At 38.4% G+C, this 25,965-nt stretch overlaps 1 protein-coding gene across 1 annotated transcript in view; it reads right to left on the reverse strand.

Annotated features, from left to right (window-relative positions):
* Positions 1 to 2,998: 2,998 nt before the first annotated feature.
* The window catches only part of LOC107981889, a 1,212,633-nt gene continuing 1,189,666 nt past the window's right edge, over positions 2,999 to 25,965 (reverse strand). The window contains exon 16 of the mRNA XM_031924057.2: positions 2,999 to 3,372. Coding sequence (XP_031779917.1) covers positions 3,061 to 3,372 — 312 coding nt within the window. The 3' untranslated portion in view covers positions 2,999 to 3,060. The remainder of the gene's footprint in view (positions 3,373 to 25,965) is intronic.

Consider the following 25,965-nt stretch of genomic DNA (forward strand, 5'->3'; position numbering starts at 1 on the left):
GTAAATCAATCAGCAGTTCTGCTTTTTCATTGTTTATAAAAATCCAAGCACAGTTTTTAGCGAAACGTCGATAGATCGCTTAAGCAGCGCGTTCGTAGCTTTCGCGGAAAAGTGCGCTTTGAAAATTGATTGTTCAGAACTTGTAATTTGGTCAGGAGTGCGGCTTTTCTTTGTTTATAAAAATCCAAGCCCAGTTTCTAGCGAAATGTCGATAGATCACTCGAGCAGCGATCTTGGAGCTTTCGCGAATGAGTGCGTATTAAAAATTTGCTTGTAAATCAGTCAGCAGTGCTGCTTTTTCTTTGTTTATAAAAACGCAAGCCCAGTTTCTAGCGAAATGTCGATAGATCACTCGAGCAGCGATCTTGGAGCTTTCGCGAATGAGTGCGTATTAAAAATTGATTATTTGGAGCTTGTAAATCAATCAGCAGTTCTGCTTTTTCTTTGTTTATAAAAATCCAAGCCCAGTTTCTAGCGAAATGTCGATAGATCACTCGAGCAGCGATCTTGGAGCTTTCGCGAATGAGTGCGTATTAAAAATTGATTATTTGGAGCTTGTAAATCAGTCAGCAGTGCTGCTTTTTCTTTGTTTATAAAAATCCAAGCCCAGTTTCAAGTGAAACGTCGATAGATCGCTTAAGCAGCGCGTTCGTAGCTTTCGCGGAAAAGTGCGCATTGAAAATTGATTGTTCAGAACTTGTAATTTGGTCAGGAGTGCTGCTTTTCTTTGTTTATAAAAATCCAAGCACAGTTTCTAGCGGAATATCGATAAATCACTCTAGCAGCGATCTCTGAGCTTTCGCGAATGAGTGCGTATTAAAAATTGATTATTTGGAGCTTGTAAATCAGTCAGCAGTGCTGCTTTTTCTTTGTTTATAAAAATCCAAGCCCAGTTTCTAGCGAAATGTCGATAGATCACTCGAGCAGCGATCTTGGAGCTTTCGCGAATGAGTGCGTATTAAATATTGATTATTTGGAGCTTGTAAATCAGTCAGCAGTGCTGCTTTTTCTTTGTTTATAAAAATCCAAGCCCAGTTTCTAGCGAAATGTCGATAGATCACTCGAGCAGCGATCTTGGAGCTTTCGCGAATGAGTGCGTATTAAAAATTGATTATTTGGAGCTTGTAAATCAGTCAGCAGTGCTGCTTTTTCTTTGTTTATAAAAATCCAAGCCCAGTTTCAAGTGAAACGTCGATAGATCGCTTAAGCAGCGCGTTCGTAGCTTTCGCGGAAAAGTGCGCATTGAAAATTGATTGTTCAGAACTTGTAATTTGGTCAGGAGTGCTGCTTTTTTTTGTTTATAAAGATCCAAGCACAGTTTCTAGCGGAATATCGATAAATCACTCGAGCAGCGATCTCTGAGCTTTCGCGAATGAGTGCGTATTAAAAATTGATTATTTGGAGCTTGTAAATCAGTCAGCAGTGCTGCTTTTTCTTTGTTTATAAAAATCCAAGCCCAGTTTCAGTTTCCTATAATGATGCTTGTAGAAAACTTCTGCAGCATTTAGTTGCGATGGCTAGCTGTGGCTTGAGCAGACGTTTGCATCTTCGCGTTAAATATTGAACAGCAACCTTTGGTTACGGTATCTGCAAAGTCGCTGAGTTCAACCTTGTTGGCCACTTCGGTACTGGGCTATGTAACGGATCTTTCGTATTCATCTTCTGTATTGACGACTGCATGTTAATTAAGAGGTTGAGATGAAGGAGTAAATCATACACAAACGGGTGTCTTTGAACACTCGTTGCAATTCGTTTGATACTTAAAAAATATTGAAAATTTAAAATGAAACAACTCACTTCGTCAAAAACAAGCTGATTAGAAGGTAGAGAGCAAATTCACTGAGTAGGAGTAGTATGGGATCGCGCCGATGGAAAAGGATTCGCAGCAGGATGTAGGAGAGGTTGGCAAGTTGACCAGCAGCCCGAATAAACTTCTTACACGATCTGTCACGTAAAGAATTTGTATGGATTATACTTTTTATTTGCACAATTAGCACGCGTTTAAATTGTCCTAATTGCCGTTCAAACTGGCCGCTTACTAGATTATGGTTCTGAAAATTGTAACAATCAAGTAATTTTTTTTCTAAAGTACTAATGATAATAATGCTTAAAAATTCTTTTACAATACAAACTTAGCATACACACTCAATTATTCGGCAGATTTTGCTCCAAAACCCAGAGAATTGTTGATGACGTTTAAAAAGGAACGTTCGACTCAGGCCAAGAACGCCTGACATTCAAGATCTCAAACTAACTCGATACCTCTCCAAAATTCAGAGCACTATGTTTTTTTTAAATTCTGAGACTGGGCTTGGATTTTTATTGAAAAGGAAAAGCACCGCTGCTGACAGATTTACGAGCTCCGAAAAATCAAATTTCAATGCGCACTCTTTCGCGAAAGCTCCGAGATCACTTCTTTAGCGATCTACCGACGTTTCGCGAAAAACTGTGCTCGGATTTCGGAGTCGAGCGTTGTGACAGGGACACCTCTAGCAGACGAACTAACCTTGAGTCATAAGAATAACAAACCGGTGTAGTACCGTCTGGCTTCGGTCCGCCCTGTTCCGCTTTCCGCTGCGGTCGCCATGTCTAGCTCTTGCGAACTAATTCACATCTTACAAAATTTATTTCGTTAATTATTACAAAATAAAATCTACATCTAACGATAATGTTTTTTGGTGGTTTTAAGCATTATTGGCCACGGCCTATGCGATGGAAGGGTAAAAAAGATCCTGCCATACTTTTTTTTGCACTTATTATTTTTAGCCTCGGACAATTTTTTTACTGATAAATCTTATCGAACGGAGCAAACGACAGAAGCTAGAGCTAAGTTTACTCTAACTTTTCACTAAAAAAGATTTGTTTGCACCCCCGCTAATTTTGCTAAAATCACCAATTTAAGTATCTGTACGCTTGATCGTAGACATACTGTATATATATATATATATATATATATATATATAGAGAGAGAGAGAGAGAGAGAGAGAAAGAGTTTTGACTTATAATGATATATTGATTTTATTTATGTATTCGTTATAATAAAATGTTGTACATTTACATTCACAATTTCGAACACTTTTCAATATTATTTTCTGACGGGCAATATGTACAGTTTTCATGAATAGTAGTAAGATCGTTCGTAGGCAGCAGGGATATATAATCATTCCTAAAAGTTTTTATATTGCTCCAATTGTCATTCTTTTTATTGTCTTTATCTTTTGTTTGTTTAATCAACAGCTGATTAACTAATCTCTCTAATGTATCCAAATCTTCTTTGATACCAAAGCTATTTAATTCATTAAAGTGTTTTTTTGTATCACTTTCATTGTTCATAATTTTAGTTTCTCTGTCTGATTTAATAAGTGAAGATATCTGAAATGAATTTATTTGATACACAGATGATAAAATATTATATATATATATATATAATCATTTTGGCAAGACTCTCCTTGACTACCCTCCTACTACCCTCCTCTCCCGCCCAGGCCTTCCCACCAAATAACATGAAATTCTTTCATTTGTATGTAATTTTTGAAAAAGCGCTTTTATTTTCATGATAATCAGTGATTGAATAATCAACTTAACTTGGCAGCAAACATTTAGAAAAATTAAAATTAGAAAAAATTAAGGCATGAAAGGCAAAAATTGAAAAACTAAAATAAAACAAAAATAAATACGAATATAAAATAACAAGAGTTTAGAGTATTTTCAGTTTCACTATATGCGTAATTTCTGTGTTTTAAATCTTTATCATTTAAAATGTACACTTTCCCCTTGTTAGACATTGACATTAAGAGAAAAGATTTCAACAGATCTTAAATTTCATTAATATTGCAATATATATTTTAACCGAGAGACATTAAAAGTGAGGTGAATCATGCTAGTTATATTATTATTTAGATCATAGATCATAGATTAGATGAAAGATTCATAAATTTCAAATATCTACACTTGTCACGTGTGAATACTCAGACGTATATAGCGTTGCTAGTTATAATAAAATCGATGCATAAGTCGCTAAAGACGCGCATAGCAACAGCTCGGACTTACCCCGAAGCCCATTTCTTTTGGATCAGCACAACCTCCCTTTCACGATTTCGGACGATCGCGCTGGTAGGAATCACACCACCCGGGGAGTCTATAAAGAGAGATGTATGCGGGCGCTCGCTCTCAATTTCGCCACTTACGATCCAGCACTAGACAAGTAGTTTTGACTGGGAGACGACATATAGGTTCGTATACTTAGAACGCACATTCTCCGAGGTCACTTTAACACGCATTTCTCTCTTTCATACAATCAATCCTTTACCATATAAGCAAACACGATAGTATCAGTCCCATAAAAGAAGGAAGCCGCCACAAATCTGTAGAGCAACTGATCGGACGGCAACAACCATGGGCACGACACCCAGGGCTCAACCTACCCCCGACACCATACACGGAAACAGATTTGGACGCAATGGCCTAACGATATTACGTGTACTCACGTGTCAGCCGAGTGTGCGATTGCTTCGTCTGCTCCGGTGACTGACGTGCGATGAAGCTGCTGGCCACGACTCCTCTCTCCTCTCGTTACTACTACAATCACCCAAAATATTAGCAATTACTGCCATTGGGGCGACTCCAGTAACGAGATCGAGGCGAGGATTCTGTGCACAGTGAAGACGAGCTAGTCTCGTCACAAGATGCGTAGAGTAGGAAGCACAAGACCTTTCTAACTGCTAGTCATATTAAGGAGTTGTAATTTATACCTAATGCCGTACAACGTAATGAGTTTTGTTATCAGTAGGAGGCCTAACTTACGTAGTGAAAAGGGTTAATTAGTGGTCATTATATACAGTAAGTGAATCATAAAATTTCTAATAACTAGCCTCCAAAATCAACGATGACTTGACGAGTTGAGTCAATTTCAAGAATATTGTCGTATTCGGCATATACAATGCAATTAACCGATTGTTGTAGAACACTTTCGAATCGTAATTCTAAACGAATGGTGCCATTTTTTATCAGATTCCAGTGTGTATTACAATTTGCAGATAGATCAGATGTGAGGTCAAACGCGTATAAACAATAACCGTGGGGATAATCTGTCCTCGATATATCGTTTCCGTCGTTTGCAAAATGAATACCCGTGCCACTAAATAATGTATTATAAGCATCTACATATCTATCTGGATAGTTTGGCTGTATAGCTCTACTAGGTATTTGTATCCCGTCTACACTCATTGCAAAGTAGTTTAAGTTGAAATATTGAAAATTGAACGGATTCTCTTTTTTACTGCCGTTAAAAGCTTTATTTGAAACTAAGCCTATTATTATACGTTTTGGTATTTGACCGAGAATAGTGTTGTCTAAAGTTTCTCCGGTTATACCAGTGTGTAAAGTAAAGGATTTTACTTCAACACGCGTTAAAGGATATTTAGCTGTACCTTTAGATAAAGCTTTTGAGTGTGCAAGCAAAATCCCGGGATTAATCTTAGCACGCCGTACTCGTAATGAAGCATCCAGAATTTTCACTTTTACATTTTCAGCCTCTTAGTTTATTAAACAAAAAGCATCTTTGGAACGTATAAGACGAACTCTAACTTCCACTCCATTGAGGAGAAATTTCTCCTGATTGAAAACATCAGCGTGTAAATGGCCCAGTAAATCAATAGTTTTACCACCTTTAGTGTAGTCACGACGAGCACAAGCCCCTAAATTAGTGGAAAAAACTGTTTTTCCATCACTGCTAGGTGTCTGTAGAGCTGCATCCATATGGCCAGGTGTATCATTACACCATAGAGCACACGTCAAATGGGATTTTTTAGCTTCTTCTGAATAATTAAGTAATGTTTCTATGTATGTTCGATAAGCGTAAGCGTTACTCGGAGGTGAAACTGCTTTTTGATTAAAAAATACGTCCACTTGGTTAAAAATACTATGCAGGAAGTTGTTAACAGGAGCAACTAAAGTCTTATCTTCTATGGGTGAATCTCCTTTTTCAAGACGTACACTAAGATTTATCATAGTATGAGCCAAATCAATATAATCATCTGAGTTTCCAGGAATAAGAAATTCTAAATATGAATCTTCAGAAATAGTCACAGGTTTATACTCAATCCATTGAGTACCTTCTATAGACGCCTGAGTAGGCGGTAGAGTGAATAAATCAAGTTCGGATTTTGCACACTCGCAAGAGTGAGCGTGAAGAAAAGCCATTTTTCTTAAGCGGGACCAAAAATATCACGTACTGAACGCGTTTTCTTCTTAATATTCCGTGTCTTTCTTTTCTTGCTTGATTTTGACTGACTTTCTTGTTTTCCTCGTCTTTGATTTACGTGTAGTGTGCTTTCTACGCTGGTTAACTTTCGACTGGCGCTTACGCCGCTGTTGTCTACTTTTATAACCAGATCCCTCCATGAGACTCTCTATTTTTTCTTCAGCTTTTCTTTTCAAATTTAGACCTGATTCACGGGCTAGCGAACGTAGAGCTTGTTTGAATGTGGATTTATTTTCACTTATATCATCTATTATATGCATGCCTGCTCTGAGTGCTTCTCTTCCTACTGCGCGAGCACCTCGTTTCAGAAATGGCAACGCCCTACGAAAGAGACATCCGAGAAAACTACCTATACCACCATGACCCTTCTGATACGCGGCTCCTGTATATACATACTCGACACCACCACTACCGACTTGCGCCTCATAATAATGATCGTAATGCGTCATGTTAAATAAAGTTATGTTATTTGTCTAAAATAAAGTGTCACCGTCGATGTTCCACACTCAAATGGTATTACAAGGTCCAGATGATCTCTTATATCTATTGTAATGGTTCGAAAGCAATTCCTTATTAAAGGTACGTAGTTTACAGGTGTAAAAGTTTGATACTGATTAGAAGCAAATACATAATCCTTGTAATTGACAGGGGCTATACGCAGTAGAGCTGCTTGTACGTCACCAACAATCGTTGGTTCACATACATCTGTATAAATATACAATTGTCTTGGTAGTGCATTCAGAATACTAGCAGGGCGAGTTGCTATAGCAGGATTACTGTCTACTTTTATACGTTCAGAAACCTCAGCAAAGCCTAGTATATCTAATGCAGCACGACTCATCTGCACTGAATGTTCAAAATTGCAGAGCTCATCACTGCATGTGCGTTCGGCAAAAATGTAGGTATTGTTATGCTCAATTGAAAATCTAAATATCATATGTGAATTGTTTATTAATAGAATTTCATTTAAATGCTCTAAAAATTCTATAAAATTATTATAAACGCCATAGGGAATAGATGCGGTTACTTCTAGGTTATGAACCGGTTGGTTGCCGTATATATCTCTATATAAAGGTGATATAGTTGAAAACCTTGTTATATCTCTATCTTCTTTTCTTAAATGTAAAAATGAGCGCGGGAAGTGTATTTCAGAAATTCCCACTTCCCACGAGCCGTGCAAATTGATTTCTTGAGCTAGCTTCGTGACATAACAGGCAGTGGTGTTCTCTGGATATACTTTCATACTACTATTACTAAGTAAAATCATATAAAACTGGTTTTTCTTCATTTTGTTTAGATATTTTTATATCTTTAGCAGGTATCCAAGAATTAAATTTACTAGGGTAGCCAACCCAGCTAACAAAATATTTTTTCTTTTTACCTTTACCACTTGATTTGATAATTTTATCTATTTTGTATTCTGTGTTGGTTAAATCTTTTTCTATGACTGCGAGTTCTTCCTCATAAAATATACCGTTTATCAACTCACCATTTAAATCCTCGAGCTCGTAAACCGGTGGTTTTCTATGTTTTAATACTTTGATAATTTTAAAAACTTCCTCTGACCAGTTAGCTTCATAACCTTTCTCGAAGGTACCTTTTGTTTTGCTTATACGTACTATGTCCCCAACTGAGTACTTGGGTTTTCTCTCCTGTGTTTTATACCTGAGATCCATGTTACGCTTAGCCTGTTGGGCATTATATATAGTAACAGCTGCTGGCGCCATCTTAATTGTGGAATGAAGTTTGCATTTTAAGGCCTAAAAACTCACCACCTTTATCAGTTTGAAATATTATAGGCGTTCTATCATTACTTCTCGAAAGAATTTTTTTAAACGCCTCTGTAACGGTTAAACAAGTTTTGTCTTTAATAGGTTCGACAAAGATATATTTACTTATTTACACCAGGCGGTATTATGCCTATTTCGTCACGTTTGAGAAAGTTCTTACGAAAAACTTTCGAGCAAGTACTAGCAATTGTCGATGCTTCAACAAACGGACATGTACCACCTACTTCTACAAAACTTTTTCTAAACGCTGAACAAGCTTTTCTAAGAATGTCAACATCGGTTTTACAATATTTTAAAATTTCAGTTTGAAATTTGAAAACGTAATTAGATTCTCGCATCTCTTTATGCCACGATTGAAATTTTTCTCTCTCGTGAACACTCATGGAGTCTGGAGAGAAAAACTTCTCATCAGGTATAGTACCTTCGTAGTTATAATATTCCTTTTTATTAAATAAATGCGGAAACGTACCTTTAATCAGATCGTCGGAAAAACCAAAAGCTTTTGGTAAGTCAGATAATTTCATATGAAAATAATTTAAGCTGTCAACAAATTTGAGCCCTTCACCTATAGTCATAAGCATGATACTAGTACCATTCATTATAACTTTAGGTGTAATGTTTGTTTTTTCAACAAAGTATTTTAATATAAATTGAGCGTCAAAGCTCTTACTATTGTGTGCTATACACACAATTTGTTTTATATTTTTTGGTTTTGACGCTTCTGCATTTATTATATATTCAATAAATAGTTTTACGGTGTTGGTGCCTTTGAACTCAACAGTTACACCACCGCCACAAAACTCGCATTCTTGATTCATATTTAAATCAATACATTTTTCGCAGCATAACTGCACTACACCTAAATTTACATTATGTTTAAAAGAAGTTTTACTGAGACCTTCGAACTCTTCCTCTTGGGTAGTTTCAAAGTCATAAAAAAGAAAAGCATGCGATGGTTTTTCTATGGCTTTGCTATCTGCCGTATTCTCAACATTTTTTAAAATTTTGTTTCGGACAATCGGTTCATAATACAAATGATTATACGGTCTTACGCATGTGCAAGTAGGGCAGTATGATTTGCCGCATTCATGAGCATTCTGTTCAACGGATATGATATTATTACAAGTGTTGCACCTTTTCACAGCAGCGCAGATGCTGATATTTTTATTAAATGAGTTTATTTTTAAATGTCTATTGTAACACGCTTCACCGTAAAAATTAAGTGAACAATCGCGACATTTTATTATTTCGGTATTTTTCGGGCATATAGGTGTGGTCATACACCGGTCACACGTATACGCGCATTTGTGCGTTGATTTACGATTTAATTTTTTGTTACAAAAGGGACAGTAATATCTACAAGCTGTTAAACCAGTTAAGCTGGTGATAACGTCAAAGTGACCTAACTGATTATCTATTTGCTTATATAGTATGTTTAAAAAATGTTTTGGAGTTATATTTTCAGATTTTACGTATTTATAGCCATCAAAAAATATTGAGTCACCAGTATCTAATTGCTCTAACGTGTATATGTTAATTATAGTCTCATCTAATTTTAAAAAATCCTGAAATTTTTTTATTTCGGGCAACCCACAACCAAGTGTTTCATTAATATCAACACCTGCGTTTCTACACAACTCTTCAGCTTTTTCCAGCTGAAATTTCAATTTACTTTTTCGTATCCGTTCCCATTCGCTCTTCACGATAGGTGAACCCTGCTCCTGTTTTGCACAGTGCGCTAAGGCTACGACCAACGCGCGCGGTAGACATTTAGCGTCTTTATTAACTATGCTAACTACGGATTTTGATTTTATAATATCATAATTTGTTAGGAACCCTCCACCCGTAGGCGGTGTGATGCTAATTATTCTAATACATAACGTGTCATCGACTTTCAATTCACGTGAACTCTGAGTGATAAGATCTATCATCCTCCAGAGATCGTTGAATTGGTAGTCGGTCAACAATCTAAAATTATGTAACGGTCCGTTTGGCAGAAAATTACTAGATATTGTGATTCCTATGTAATCAGTCGACGCACAATTTTCAGTTATATAACTAAATAAATTCCGCATACATCTCTGTAAATCATCCGGTCTATCGCTAACTAAAACATCTTCATTTATTTTTAAATTAACTTCCCTAGCATTAGTCTTAAATCTAGGATAGTAATCTATACTATCCGAAACTACAGCAAAGTACTCACTATTTTCCGGGGCGGCTGGTTCGGGTGCTCCTGGAAGGTCTGCAGCTGTTGGTGCGGAAACCCCCGCTGCTGCGGCCTCTTGAAGCTCTGCTGCTACCTCTTGAACATCAGCTGCTGCGACTTCATTAGATTCTGCTGCTGCGGCCTCCTGGCTCCGCTGAGGCCACCTCAGGGTGATCTGCTGCGGTTCTTTCAGTTAGTGAAAAGTTTTCCTCAGCTGCTGTGACTGCTTCTTCCAATAGCGCGTCCGGAATCTTCGTAGACTCTTCATCCAGGTTCTCTACTGTGCGTATTTTTTCGTACTCATTGAAGCAGCCACTCAAATCTCTGGTCCAGCCACTGCCTAGAATTGAGCCACCCTCACTAGAGTCACTATAATCACCTATGCTATTCACACGTTCTTCTTGATTTTGACGATGATGATTAGAACTTGCGTCGTCAAACTCTTCCAAAACCATCAATTCGGCGTCCCGATGGTCCTCGTCATTTAAACCGAATGACACGTCTCCAGGTAGCTCTACATTCAGAGCGTCGAGAGCATCATTCTCGCGTTGTAGACCGAAAATAAGTAATAATATTAAAGCCGCGGTTTTAACTAATACATTACGAATTTTAATAATAAATATTTACCCTATCTCAGTCGAAGTAAATGACCCATCAAGGCTCTTACTTCAGGTGCGTTTTAGGTTCCTCGTGCTCTAAGCACTATAGACACGGTTTCTAAAGAGTCTAAATCCTCTTTAAACACCCTGTGTCTATGTAAGACACCGATACACACCGTACTTTGCGCCTGGATAAATTCCCGGAACAACCTTCTCACATCCCTGACAGCATCCCTCAGCGCCGTGGTCAGGGTGCGGTTGATCCGTTCTCTGCCACGAGGTTGATAGGCTCTTATATAGAGTTTCACTTCGTGAAGTTCATCCCGAATCCTGCGTATTTCTTGAATACACCCGCTGTCACCTCTAGCGTGGAGTAATGCCACGTCCAGGGCATCCTTGAAGATTTTGGATAAAGACTCCGTCTTGAAATCCATTTTGTACACTGAAGAAGTTCTCTGTGACTCAGATAGCTGCACAACACACAAGACACTGTGCAAAATCCGCACTTGTAGACAGTAAGTTTAGAATAGTAAACTAAACTACTCCTTAGGGCCTTATATACCGATAGTTTTTCCACTCTGAACCTCCTGACTACCGTTCTTTAATAACAGCGGACCAACCTTAGCCATACGTATATCCACGAAAATTATTTTATTATATGCAGCCACTTTAATGCACCTGTAATAAAATAATTTTGAAGGATACTTTTCGGGCTACAAAATGAATCTTTGGAAATTCAGAAGTACGTCTGGTGGGGCTGGAGAGCGCTGAACCGACCCGAGACCCTTAATTATCTATCGAAGTGACCGTTTAGGGAGTTTAATGGTCTACAACGTCGCGCTGTGTATGAACCGTTAATGACGTGCTTAGGATGGACACAGACTACCCATGCATGGTATTGCGACTGATGATCTAATAATAATAAAGTCATTTAGACAACCGATTCCTAACTAAAAGAACGATAACGATGCATCGTCATTACTGAGGCTGCGTTTGAACGACTGAGTTTATGAGACATTTTAAATGCATCAGCGAAGCGTCGCTGTCCGATACTATCAGCCGTAGTGGGGCGACGGCATAGCGTACTATCTAGGTAATTATATTTAAACACAAATTTCGCCATACTCTAGTCATTAGAGTTATTATTCATACACGCTCTTTTCTCTTTCCCTCTCTTGTAAAAACACGTATACTACCCTTTAACGCAAACGTATTTAAAGGATGGCTGTGACAGTCTTTGAGTATTCAAGTTGCTACGGCATTAAGTAACAGACGTACGTTTTCACATCAGTTTTCACAGTAGTATTACAAGTTTTGTTTAAAATATGAACAACACTCGTTTGTCAAGAGATACAAATCGCATCCCAATGGCATCTTATAATTCACGAGAAGATGCTCTGCAATATTTACTACATTCAAGAGTTTATCCATTAAACACATCGTGTACTAAAAAAATTATCGTTGGTCTTAAGCCCCAAAGCAATAACGATTTTACTTGTATTGTAAAAATAATTAATCAAACATTTTTTTAGACGAAGTACAGAAGATCTTGTTCAACGGAATTACATTGAGCTTTACAACTTCATATGGGACCAAAGCTATATTACTGGATAAAATCGAGGAGAAGACCACCACTAGCTACACATCCATAATCACTAACGAACGTGTAGAATTTGAAGTGAGCAATAAGAAAAAAAGCGTACTCTCCTGCAATTGTTCTACAGAAGACGACTTTTGAGGGCATTGTTAATATGCTTGAGTGTATCGACTATACGATTGAGGCATGTGTAAAAATAGCCTCTGCAGTGTCACAGTGCAGTAACGATATTATTAATAATGTTTACAAAAAATGTATTGAAAATACTGTACTCCCTCAAACTAAATCCTATGTCAAACAGTATTTATGCTCGAAAAATACTGAAATTAAAAATACAATATCAACTAACTTTGACGAGAATTTTAATAAAAATTATTTTGACGTAATTTTTAGTGAACTGCTAACACTGCATTGTAATATAATATCAGAAACTGTAATTGAAAAAATTACGGCACCTAAGTGAATATTATTATTGTGAATTATTATTCCATTAATATTGAAAATACAGCACATGATTTATATATATATATATATATATATATATATATATATATATATATATATATATACAGGGTGTTTCATTTTAATCCGACCACGACAAAAAACCATGGAAAAACTAATTTTAACGAAAAATGACCTTAACAAAAGTTGAAGGGGGTAAAGGGGGCCATCGAATGACACCAACACCTAAGACCTTGAACTCGAATTTCAAGGTCATTTGAAGGTCATTCCATTTTTTTAACGGGAACCCCTATTTTTGACCTCGGAATACGGAGCAGCGGAAAAAATTACGTCGGAAATGACATTTCAAGTTTGCCTTAGTGACCTTGAGAAGGTCAATTCAAGGTCAAATAAGAAGTATCAGCCTAAGATTGTTTTCCTTTCAATTTTTTCGTAGAATTATCATTTTGTTATTGTAATAAACATTAAGAGAATAATTGACTTAAAATGTGATTATGCTTTGCTGACTTTAAAACCATTTTTTAAGGTCAAAAGTGCAAAAATGCAATATCAAATGTTATGTGAAGTCCATATTTATATCCTAACTTTAGCATTACCCAGGAACAACGACGTGGACGTAATAGGATTGTGTTCCCTTTGGGGTGCTTGATTAGAGTGAGTCCCCTTGCCTCTCACTTTTCGGGGTGCTTGATTAGAGTTAGTCTCCTTGCCTCTCACTTTTCGGGGTGCTTGATTAGAGTGAGTCCCCTTGCCTCTCACTTTTCGGGGTGCTTAATTAGAGTGAGTCCCCTTGCCTCTCACTTTTGCTCAAAATTCAACGCAGGTGCTCAAAGACACCACCATTTTGTTGGATACACAATTCAATTCGCTGCTGAAAATGTTCTACTGTTCTGAGTAATACAGCTCTTGGGATGTTTTCACAAGCGGTTTGAATTCTGTGGATCATATCTTCCCTTGTTGTAGTTTCATGTTCATAAACAACATCTTTCAAATACCCCCACAAATAGAAATCGGGTGATGTCATATCTGGAGATCTCGGTGGCCATCGAACACCCAAATCTCCACGTCCAGTGCGTCCAATCCACCTGTCACAGTAATTTTGATTAAGATATTGTCTAACTATTCGAGCATAGTGCGCAGGAGCTCCATCTAATTGAATCCACATTCTTGCTCTTGTGTATAAATCTACTTCTTCAAGAAGTACTGGAAGACGTTCTCTCAGGAACTGTAAAAAATTATGGCCATTTACATTTTCATCGAAAAGTATGGGCCTACAAGGTATCCGTTAACAATTCCACACCAAACATCAAGACTCCAACGATTTTGGTTATCTATCTGCCTGTACCAATGCGGATTAACATTCGATCAATAATGACAGTTGTGTCGGTTAAGCTCTCCATTGCTTTTGAATTTTGCTTCATCAGAAAACATTACGTATTGAAAAAAGTGACGATCATTAGCAATCATTTGTCGTGCCCATTGGCAAAACTGTAGCCTTAACCTCATATCAGCAGGTGTGAGATCCTGAGTCAAAGTAATATGATATGGATGATAACGTTGACTTCTCAGTATTCTCCAAGCAGTAGCCATAGGTATACCACTTTGCCTTTGAATTTCACGGGTACTAACGTGGGGATTCAAATGTACCATTGCTAAAACGACCATTACACGAAGATCATCTTCTTTGCAATTACGACGTTCTCTAACCCGTGCTAGTTGCCCTTGTTGAGCTCTACGGTAAATCTCACGAATGGTTGTATGACTTGGATGTCTTCTATCGGGATTTCGAATTCGATACAAGGCTGCAGCTTGTCGATAATCACGTCTAGATTCACCAAGAATCAATAAAATATCAACCCTTTCAGCGGCTGGATAATCAGCCATTGTTAAAAATTTATAACAAATTCAATAAAAAATTTTGTTTTTACCAAACTGAACAAATTAGATAGCTTTCGATGAGTAATAAATTTTAATAGAAAAAATAAAGGTCAATGAATGAAAAAGAGAAAATGTTAAACAAATGATATTTGATTAGTTTGGCTAATCAATAACTATTCAATAACTAGTAAACTATTGAATACTAAGTGTAAGTAACAATGAGTAGAGGATAAATTCATATGAAAAGAGATCTCTTATTAAAAAAATTGTCTATTTCAACAATGAGTCGCGGGAAAATTCAACATGAAAAATCATCTTTACAAAATAAATTATTTATTTCAACAATAAATTCAGGCAAAATTCGATGAGGAAAATTAGTAGCCAATTGTGTCCACGTCGTTCCTGAGTAACGCTAAACATAGGATAAAAATTCGCTTACGAAAACATCCCAAGAACTGAATAGAATCCAAAAAAATGGTGGTGTCTTTGGGCACCTACATTCAAATCTGTACATAATAAAAGTGAGAGGCAAGGAGACTCACTCTAATCAAGCACCCCAAAGGGAACACAATCCTATTACGTCCACGTCGTTGTTCCTGGGCAACACTAAAGTTAGGATATAAATATGGACTTCACATAACATTTGATATTGCATTTTTGCACTTTTGACCTTACAAAATGGCTTTAAAGTCAGCAAAGCATAATCACATTTTAAGTCAATTATTCTCTTAATGTTTATTACAATAACAAAATGATAATTCTACGAAAAAATTGAAAGGAAAACAATCTTAGGCTGATACTTCTTATTTGACCTTGAATTGACCTTCTCAAGGTCACTAAGGCAAACTTGAAATATCCTTTGCGACGTAATTTTTTCCGCTGCTCCGTATTCCGAGGTCAAAAATAGGGGTTCCCGTTAAAAAAATGGAATGACCTTCAAATGACCTTGAAAATCGAGTTCAAGGTCTTAGGTGTTGGTGTCATTAGATGGCCCCTTTTGCTCCCTTCAACTTTTGTCATGGTCATCTTTCGACATCAGTAAAATAAAACCAGACAAACAGCTGTTTAGCAGATTTTTTGTTATTTGACCTTGAATTGACCTTCTCAAGGTCACCAAAGCAAACTTAAAATATCCTTTGCGACGTAATTTTTTCCGCTCTATCCGATTCCAAGGTCTAAAATAGAGGTTCCTATTTAAAAAAATCACAATTACCCTCAAATGACCTTGAAAATCAAGTTCAAGGTCATAGGTGTTTGTGTCATTCGATGGCCCCCTTTACCCCCTTCAACTTTTATTAAGGTCATTTTTCGTTAAAATTAGTTTTTCCATGGTTTTTTGTCGTGGTCGGATTAAAATGAAACACCCTGTATATATATATGGGACGTTTCACGTCAACCGGACCATCAGTGCACCCAAAATTTGGGTTAACCTAACAAGACGTTTGAGGTCTCAAAATGATCCTCTGGTCAAGGGCTTTTGAAAAAGTTCTGGCCTTCTCAAAAATCCAATGTGGCGCATAAAATATGGAGCCTGAAACCCACGTTTTCATAGTACATTCAATAAAAACAATAGTAAAAATGTTCTAATTTGTGAAATATCCCACCAAAAAGCATGTACAACCCATGATAGGACATATTATTGACAATGCTGATGGAATTCCAAAATCAAAAATGGCGGAATCAAAATGGTGGACATTATACCTCCACCAAACCAATTTTACCGCAACAAATGATTGTAGATCAGTTTAAAGTATCGATATGGGGGTTTTCGGGGTCATTGAATCTTAGCTTGACCTCGAAATTTCAAAATTTTAAATGGTGGATCCAAAATGGCGGACATTATACCGCAACTAAACCAATTTTACCGCAACAAATGATTTTAGATCAATTTAAAGTATCGATATGGGTGTTTGTGAGGTAAATGGTTATAAATGTATTATCGGAATCAGTATTTGTGCACATTAATCTTATATTTTTCCGGTCTATTAGATTTAGAATTATCTTTCTGCGGTTTTTGCATTTTTCTATTGTTCTGTGTATATGTATATGCCTGCGTGGATGAAAAAAGTATATAATTTAGCCAAATGAATCAATCTTTAATGACATTTTGTGCACTCTTATCAATTCTGGTTTCTCGTTCGTGGAGTTTTTACTGGTGATAAATGGCTTTCGCCGATATCATAAATTACTCTGTTCCTAGGTTCATTGGCATTTGAGTAATGCATGACTTTCAACGTTTCATTATTTTCTGGGATAAATCCATGCTCCATTTGTATGTTTGTGACAGGTGGACAGTTTTTAAATCTCTTTGTTAGGAATTGACGAGTTTGTTCGTGATCTTTTTTGGTGTATAAGAAAAATTTTATATTGAATGATCGCCCATTAGCTCATGAATAAAGAGCTTTAACATCTAGAATTGCTTTATTTTTTGCAGCTTGTAAGCTCGCTCTTGTAGCTTCTCTCTTTACTATCGCTCCAACTCCATCGCAAATACCTTTTCCGTGTGCTGTTGCAAAACAGTGCCATTCAGCATCAACGCCAAAATCTCTCTTATGACTTATTAAACTACTCATTTGATAACGATTTTTAAAATGCTGTTTAGCACCATCAGTAGCATATATTACCTTTTTTACTGTGGGACAAACCTTGCGAATTTCAGGTATAAGCTTTTGCTGCATTATGTATACTGCAGTGGCATCATGAGTAGTACAGTCGGACATAGATACTGTACTAAAATGCTTTAGCTTGCCTTCAGATTTATAATAAACAACAGCAGGAAAAATCGTACTTTGATCATTATTAAAATGAAATGCCTGTGCAGCATCTTGGGCTGTAAAAGCATAGTTCTCAGCAAAATCCAATTGAGCAAGAACCTCTTCATCTGAAAGATTATTTTTCTTCCCAGAAATAAACTTCGATTGTTCCTTAGCGATGAAGTGATGAGGTATCAACTTTTCTAGGGTAGAACATAAAGTTTCAATAAATTCTTGCGATGTTAGGCATTGTTTTATCAAAGTGTATCTATCGGTTGATTGCCACGTGCTGAAGATGACTTGATCAATATTGTGCTCATCCATAATGTTCTCAACGTAATTAGAAAACTTTTGAATGTCCGGACAAAATTTGCATTCATTCAAATAACAACTTGGTTTGGGATCCTCACATAGAACGAAATTCAAACAATCTTTATAATTCTTCAGAATATTGTTTGAGATTTTTTCTATATTTACTGCGTTAATCATCGCCTTGTAAAGTTTGGTGTATCGTACATACATATACATTGTGTGTACCAGAGGATCCTGCAAAGACACAACATTTTGGTCTCAGTTCCGCAAACTTGGTAAGCCCAATCTGATCTTCAGGAAACTGTTCTTTAAATTGATTATGAAGGTTCTTAATATCAGTAAGTAATAATCTTTTCTGCACTTTTATTTTTTCACCATATAAATAAATACTGACGGTATCTTTTTTATTTGGCATAATTCTGCTTTTAAGATCATTTTCGTAAAAATCTTCAACTTTCTGAGTAGTTTCTGCAGGTAATGTTTTTCCACGTTTTGCAACAGGAGAAGCCAAAACTCCATCTGATTCTCTTAACTGTTTTGCTTTACGAACCATTCTGTGAGACACACCAAATTGGTTCATAATTTTACGTATTGCCCAGTGTTCGGGCAAAATAGTAAGAATATTGACACGTAATGGATCGTTCTCCGGCAGGGATTGGAATTTGTTTTTAAGTCCAGTTAAAATATCTGTAAGATCATCTTGCATAGGTGCATCCGTGTTTGAAACCGAAGGTGAGTCAGTCTCGTGAAAGTGAAAATTCTATTAATTTGTTTAGTCTCAAGTATACAATATATCATTTTCCTGGTAGAAAATCGCTCATTTAAAATAACCGTAAAGGCAAAAACTGGCTAAGTAAAATGTGAAAAAACTGGACATTTTAAATTTCCTAAAAGTAGCGATATCTTGGGCATTTTTTATGGCTGAGAATTATATTTCATGAAAATATCAATAAATCAATTATTTTTTCGGATGTAAAATACAAAATTATTAATATTTAGGCGTAAGCTGAATAATTTGAATAGTACAAATACATGGCGAAGCGCGTAGGGCTTGTGTGAAACAACGTCTGTGTGGCTCAGTCGGCTAAGGCACATGGCCGTACTTATTTTGCCTCGTGCTGGGCATGGGTTCAAGTCTCCGGTCAAACAAAATTTTTTCTGATGTAAAAAATTATTCTATACTTTCTTTTAAACTGAAAACTCGAATCCAAGTCTGCTAGATACCATTTTCCAATTCTAACCTCAAACTGTGATAAACGCGTGTAACCCAGTTGTATAACTCGACAAACTGTAATGGGCAGTTTGTACTTAAGAACAAGGTAAGCAGATTGAATCCAAGAACAGCCCGTTAAGTTGGAGGAAAGACGTTACATTCTGCCTAAGAAATGGCAAAGAAAACTGCCTAGTTCTTAGATTTTATTCCAAGAACTGGCCATTAAATGGGTTACCGATTTTACCAGCGTTTAATTAAAAATAATTATATTTAATAATGTAAAACAATAAATAATATTTCAAAACACGATATATTTAAAATAAAATATAAATACACTTATATTTATTCAACAGTTACAACATTAAACCATTATAATGAAACGATCAATATTATTATTATTATTATTATAACGTATACTCAATTTACCCGGCCATATGCTACCACGCACCCCACGAAGCATGACTTATAATAATACATAAATATAATTTTCATTTAACATTTTTTAACTTATAAATTTAAAATGATCTTATAATTACATTCAATTGAAATATATATATATAAGAATGCTACAAGTGAAGAGTGCAACGAAAACGTGACGGGCACCGAGCTTGAATTCTTTTACTCGCTCTCTTGTAGTAATTATACACCCGATCAAGTGAACTTATAGCCGGAGACTACCAGACACATTTTAATATAAATAGAGGTAGAGGATGACTTGAGAGTTGTAAATAGTTTTATGAATTACTTCTGACATGATTTTTCACGTGAAAAATTACACTATGTAGTTACGTAACAATTCAAGCAATCTATCACGTAATTGACTGTGTGATAAATCATGTGATTTTTTTCGTCAAGATTGGTAAATAAAATCAAATCCCTTTGGTAGTATATTTAATACTGAAACGGTCACGACTTTTCTCGGTCCGTAGCGCGTATGAGGTTTTAAATTTTAGAGAAGAGCAGTAATCACCCTACTGAATAAAGTCACCTGCTTATCTCTTGATAATCACCTAATTTTCACCTGATAATCATGCCAAAACGTCAGGTGATAATCAGGTGATAATCAGGTGATAATCAGCTGATAATCAGCTGATAATCATTTGAAATTTGAATGTTGTAATACATTATCTTATCGTTATCGATTGTTATTTTTATGAGCTAATTTAGCTGACACTCCCTCCGCTGCGTTTATCGTTAGCCGCTTCTTGGAGTTCTCTCAGCTTCTCCATCCTAGCCTTCCATTCAGATATAGCGATATGATCTTCGTTGGCTATAGCTTCAATCTCCTCTTGTCGAAGCAGAGATTTGGGGTGGCTCGGCTGTCTACCAAAATTTAACATCGCCGGAGAAGTCTGGAGTGAGTCTTGTGTAGCCGTGTTCATACTGAATGCGAACTCTGCTATATGTTCGTCCCAGTTTTTATGATGACCCTCGATATATTCGCGGATCAGCGTTTTAATCGTGCGGTTCGCACGTTCTACGGTGTTAGGCTGAGGGTGATAAGGTGGTGCGTACGTATGGTGTACTCCCCGTTCCTCTAGGAATTTATCCATAGCCTTATTTCGGAACTCTGTTCCGTTGTCGGAAAAGAAGACTTTTGGCGTTCCGAACCGTAGAAAAACCCGTTCATTCAAGTTTTTAATGATGGTTTGAGAGTTGGCCTTTCGTATAGGTATGCATTCTACTCACCTGGTAAACATGTCTTGAAACACCAGTAAATATTCATATCCGTGAGTAGACTTTGGTAGCGGACCCATTACGTCACCAGCAACTGTTTCCCATGGACGCGAGAAGTTGCGGCTGCCCATCTGACCAGCTGGTTTTCTTTGTTCAACTTTGCATTGTTGACAGATCAAGCAGCTTCGGACGTAATTTGTCACATCTTTTTTCATCGATGGCCAATAGTATGACAGGGCGACTCTTTCTTGCGTTTTCTTGCGACCGAAATGACCTGACGTCGCTTCGTCATGACACTCGTTCAAAACTTGAGTTCGTTTCTCTTTCGGAAGTACTAATTTCCAAGCATTCTCATCTTCGAAAACATCATCGACGAATGCGTCAGGCCGGTAGGTATATAATTTTCCACCTAATAACTTCCAGCCAGGAAATTCTAGCGGGTTATCAGTTACTTCCTTCTTTAATTCGGTGTACCATTTGTCAGTTGTTTCGTCCTCTGGTGTAATACTCGCAATATTCGGACGTTTCTCTTCTGCGTCGTCTCCTTCGTAAAGTCTCGACAGCGTATCGGGAACCACATTCATTGAGCCTTTGCGATGTTCGATCGTGTAATCATATTCCTGCAATTCAAGTGCCCATCTCGCTAAACGTCCAGTTGGATTTCGTATATTACTTAGCCACTTGAGATTGCTATGATCGGTAATCACCAGAAAATGGTAACCTTCAACGTACGGACGGAATTTTTGTATCGCCCAGAGAACCGCTAAACATTCACGCTCGCTCGCTGAGTAATTCCGTTCCGCCGGAGTCATAGTGCGACTCGCGAACGATAACACACGTTCTTCCCCTTCTATCACCTGCGTTAAAACAGCACCAAGGCCTGTGCCAGAAGCGTCGCATTGTAGACAGAAGGTTTTATTAAAGTCTGGTCGGTGGAGAACCGGAGCGGATGCTATCAGCATTTTAGTTTGCTCGAACGCGCGTTCTTAGTCCTCCCCCCAAACGTAGCTTGTTCCTTTCTTAAACAGTCGATTTAAAGGTTCAACTATCGTTGCAAAATCTTTGAGGAACTTCCTGTACCACGACGACATTCCCAAAAACCTGCGCAGTTGTTTTAATTTCTTCGGAGTCGGGTACTCTATAATCGGAGCGATTTTATCCGGATCCGGACGAAAACCGTCCCTGTTGACGAGCACGCCAAGATACCGCACTTCCGATTGACAAAAATGACTTTTCTCTCGATTTATAGTCAATCGTGCTTTGGCTAGCTTCGTCAGCACGATCTCTAAGACTTTTAAATGGTCTTCGAACGTTTCGGTACAGACGATAATATCGTCCAAATAGCTGTAACAGTGTGGTTCGAGATCGGGCGTAATTAAGGAATCGATCATACGCTGGAAGCAGGTAGGGGCACCAGCTAAGCCGAACGGGAGACGTTTCCATTGGAACAACCCCATTCCCGGGACCATGAATGCTGTATACGGTTGACTTTCCTTTTTTATTTTTATCTGGTGGTAAGCGTTGCTCAAATCTATCGTCGATATGTAACGAGCACCTTGAAGCTTACTCAAAATAGTATCCATGAAAGGTAGGAGGTAAGCGCTTACTTTGGAAACTTTATTTAATTTGCGGAAGTCGATGCACAATCGACGCTTTCCACTGTTCCCCTTTTTCACCATCACCACGGGACTAGCCCAGTCGCTGAACGAAGGCGCGATGATATCTGCTGCTAGTAACTCTCTTACTTGAGAAAAGAGCATTTCTTCGAGGTTCTTCGAAACCGGATAGAATTTTAGCTTGATCGGACGACATGTCTCTACCTCTAGATCGAACTCCACCAAGTTCGTAAAGCCGAGCGGCCCATCATCTTTAGGAATTAACCGATCGAGTAATTCTTCTAACATCCGTTTCTGGCCTTCATGCAAATCCTGCAGGCCAATCGAAGCTAAGACCGGACGAGTGGTTCCGTCTGTTACCGCTTCACAGGCGTTTATGACTTCGGTTGAATTTTCAACCGTTAACGTTCATTCACGAGGGTTAAGCCTAGCGTCGAACTGTAGAACGAAGTCCGCGCCTAAATTGCATCCTTCACGTAAGTCAGGTACTACTAGCGTAGTAAGCGTCCTGGTTTGTCCACCGATCGTGAAGGGCAAGTCGACTGTTCCAGTCACCATTGAGGTTTTACCGTCCGCCATGCAGGCGACTATTCCGTCACATGGTTTTATATTCTGCGTTACATGCACTGGCTAATTGTACGGACGTAGCCCCGATGCTAGTTTGAGTGGCTCCTGGGTCGTAAAGGGCCCTGACCCTGAATTCACCTACCTGCTCCTGCAGCCACCAGCGCTGGTCGGATAAAACAGCGTTACTACTGGTCGCTGCACAGTGTGCTACCGAGATCCCTGAATTAACCTCGGGGTCAGTACGGATCTCGCTTACTGTTCCCCTTTGGTTTTTCCCGCACAATTGGGACACGTCTTCTTCGTAAAGCCCCGTGACTTACAAGTCCAGCAAGCTAGTTCTCTTTTTTCCTTGTTTGCTGAGTCACTCGAATTTCGAGACGGTTTATTGGCCTCCTTGGAGTCGGACTTATTTTTCACATCTGTCGGCACTGTGGACTTCGTCTGCTGATTTTCCCCAAAGGTTTTCTTCTTACCCTGGGTAGATCTATTGGACCCTTTTTGATTCTGACGGCCGTAGTTATCCTTCTTTGCTATTGAAGGGTAATTGTTGTTGACCCAAGTCTTGAACCAGAGGGGTGGCTCCTTTGTATCCGTTGGACAGATAGCTGCTATCGCCGGTTGATTTTTATTCTTTGCATTCTCCTGTGGATTATAAGCCGCTCCTGGTAGCATAGATTTCTCCGAAGTAGGGGGTGACTTGTAACGTGATTTTGCTCTCGTCCGTTTCTCGGCACTCACAGCTTTACCCTTGAATTCGTTTAGAGTTTCGAATTCCATTCGACCGAAAATCAATTTTAACTCTGGATTCATATTTTGATATAAAATATCCAGCTGTTGTCGAACTGGTAGGGCATCCGGCATACGGTTGAATATCATGACCATGCTAACGTAGTAATCGTTTACGTCTTCGTGTGGTCCCTGCGTACGTGAACTCGCCTCCACAATTAGTTGTGAGCGCTCTTCGTCAGTCATGCCGTACGTTGCTCTGGCTTCCTCGCAGAAATCTTTCCACGTGTGCCATTTCGGACGTTCAACCCTAGCCCATTTCAATGCTCTTCCTGATAGTAAAGAGGTGGTGTGTGATAACGCGTCTAACAATTCTTCTTCTGAAATCCTTGGACGAGCTAGTTTCCTGCAACCTTCCACTAATCTGATAAACTCTTCTACATCTTCTGTTGACGTGCCTCCGAATTTTACATTCCATTTCCGTATTTTGTCGTTAATATCGGCGGAATTTTCTCTCAACGTATTTTGGAGGTTAGAGTCATAATATCCAGACGTATTAGTCTGTAGGTTGCTTGGCCCTCGTTCTGAAACCAGGCGATTCGGACGTATTGGCTGGTCCCCCTCTCTCGAAGCATTCCCACTCCTTTGCTGGGAATCACCAGTATTTTGTGGTTGGTTTATTCTATGCTGATCGCACGTCTGGCAACACTGGCTTCGATGACATGTCAGTACTTGTGCCTGTTGTGCCATTCTGTTCTGTGAAAAGATATTGCTCTCGTAACTCGACTGTTGTGACGTATACGGAGGCTGATTCGGCCGTAGTTGGCCAGGCGTATGGTTGTGTGGTGTCGACTGTTGACTTAGCCTTCGCTGAGGTTGCTGGTATATGTTGCTATCTTCTAATTCTGAAGTTGAGAGATTCTTGTTCGTTGGTTCGAAATACCTGGTAGTGTACGTCTCATTAAAATCTACGTGTTTACTCTTGGTCCCTACTGATGGTGGTGCATCTTCTTTCGACCGTGTAAATTCTGATGTTCTTAAACGGGTACTACACGCTGGGGGCTCTCTCAGAGCGCTGTTAGCTATACGTAATTTCTTTATATATTCGCACGCCTCATCTTGTATTTTCTTATACTGTGCGATTTCGTCGTCTTTCTTTAATAGGTCGTCGACGACTCTCCTCGGTAAGTTGTACGTGCAGCCGTCGCTGGCTAAATACATCAGGGAATCGACGTTCGATGTTCTCTCTTGTTCATCCGCTAATTCTGGGGGATTCACGTCTATTCTTATTTGAACTGGACTTTCGAGGCTTTCCTCAACAACGTCATTCCCTACCGTGCTAGTATTATCGCACGGATTACCACCGAAAATTGTTGCTAACGGTTGTCGAACCTGTTCTCTATGTAGCGGTTGACCGAACCCTATTGTTACTGGTTCCAACCAGCTGAATTCGTTTTCGACGCCGCTTGGATTGCTGCAATCCGTAGGCTGATACGCCTGTTGCTCCTGGCTTTCAGCATCAGGATTGCTGATTGCATTTCTTAGGTGCAAAATTCTTAGGCTTATTTGATTCGCGTTCCGCTCTTCTTCTTCAAATATGCCGCTGACTTCTTGAGGGATATAGTTTGTAATGTACGACGCGCGTCGTGTCGCCCGCGACCTAAATAACTCCTCCGAATTTAACAGGGTTAGCGACGGGCGGAAGTCTTCTGGCGCGTAGTCACCTGCTAGGCACCTAAACAATCGACGCATTCTGTCTTCATCAGCCCCCCTATCCCGCAAACCTAAGAAATCTAACTCTTGACCTAACGTATTCGCGTCCATCGATCTTACGTGGTCTTGTATCGCTACATGCGATCTGCTTAAGTCTATGAACGAGCCAGTTAAAGACATTGTGCTCGTTGAGTATTCTGACATTTAATAGAAGCAGAGCCGAGTCAAATTCAGCACAACCAAAAAAACTCAGGATTCAACAATCCAAGTTACTCTCGAAGTGAATTTAATACCTAGTTGTCGATACTGGAATACACGTTTGCTTTTTCGATTAATACGTGTGATTTAATTTTAATCACTCCATTAAATTTTTATAACGGTAACAATGATTTGTTTTTGAACCGCGATAAATTGCCTGACAGAGCAAGTAATTACGCACGTTTTGTGCTACAAGTTTTTAAAATTGCATCAGAGTGCAAAAAGAATTCTCAAAAATCCATACAATAGTTTGAATTCCTATACTGACTATAGTTCATCCGTCTCAATCGCACTCAGCCAAAAATTCCCTGCCTAACGGGCGACACTGTAAGC

The sequence above is a fragment of the Nasonia vitripennis genome (assembly GCF_009193385.2).
Source record: "Nasonia vitripennis strain AsymCx chromosome 2 unlocalized genomic scaffold, Nvit_psr_1.1 chr2_random0004, whole genome shotgun sequence".
Taxonomy (NCBI): Eukaryota; Metazoa; Arthropoda; class Insecta; order Hymenoptera; family Pteromalidae; genus Nasonia; species Nasonia vitripennis.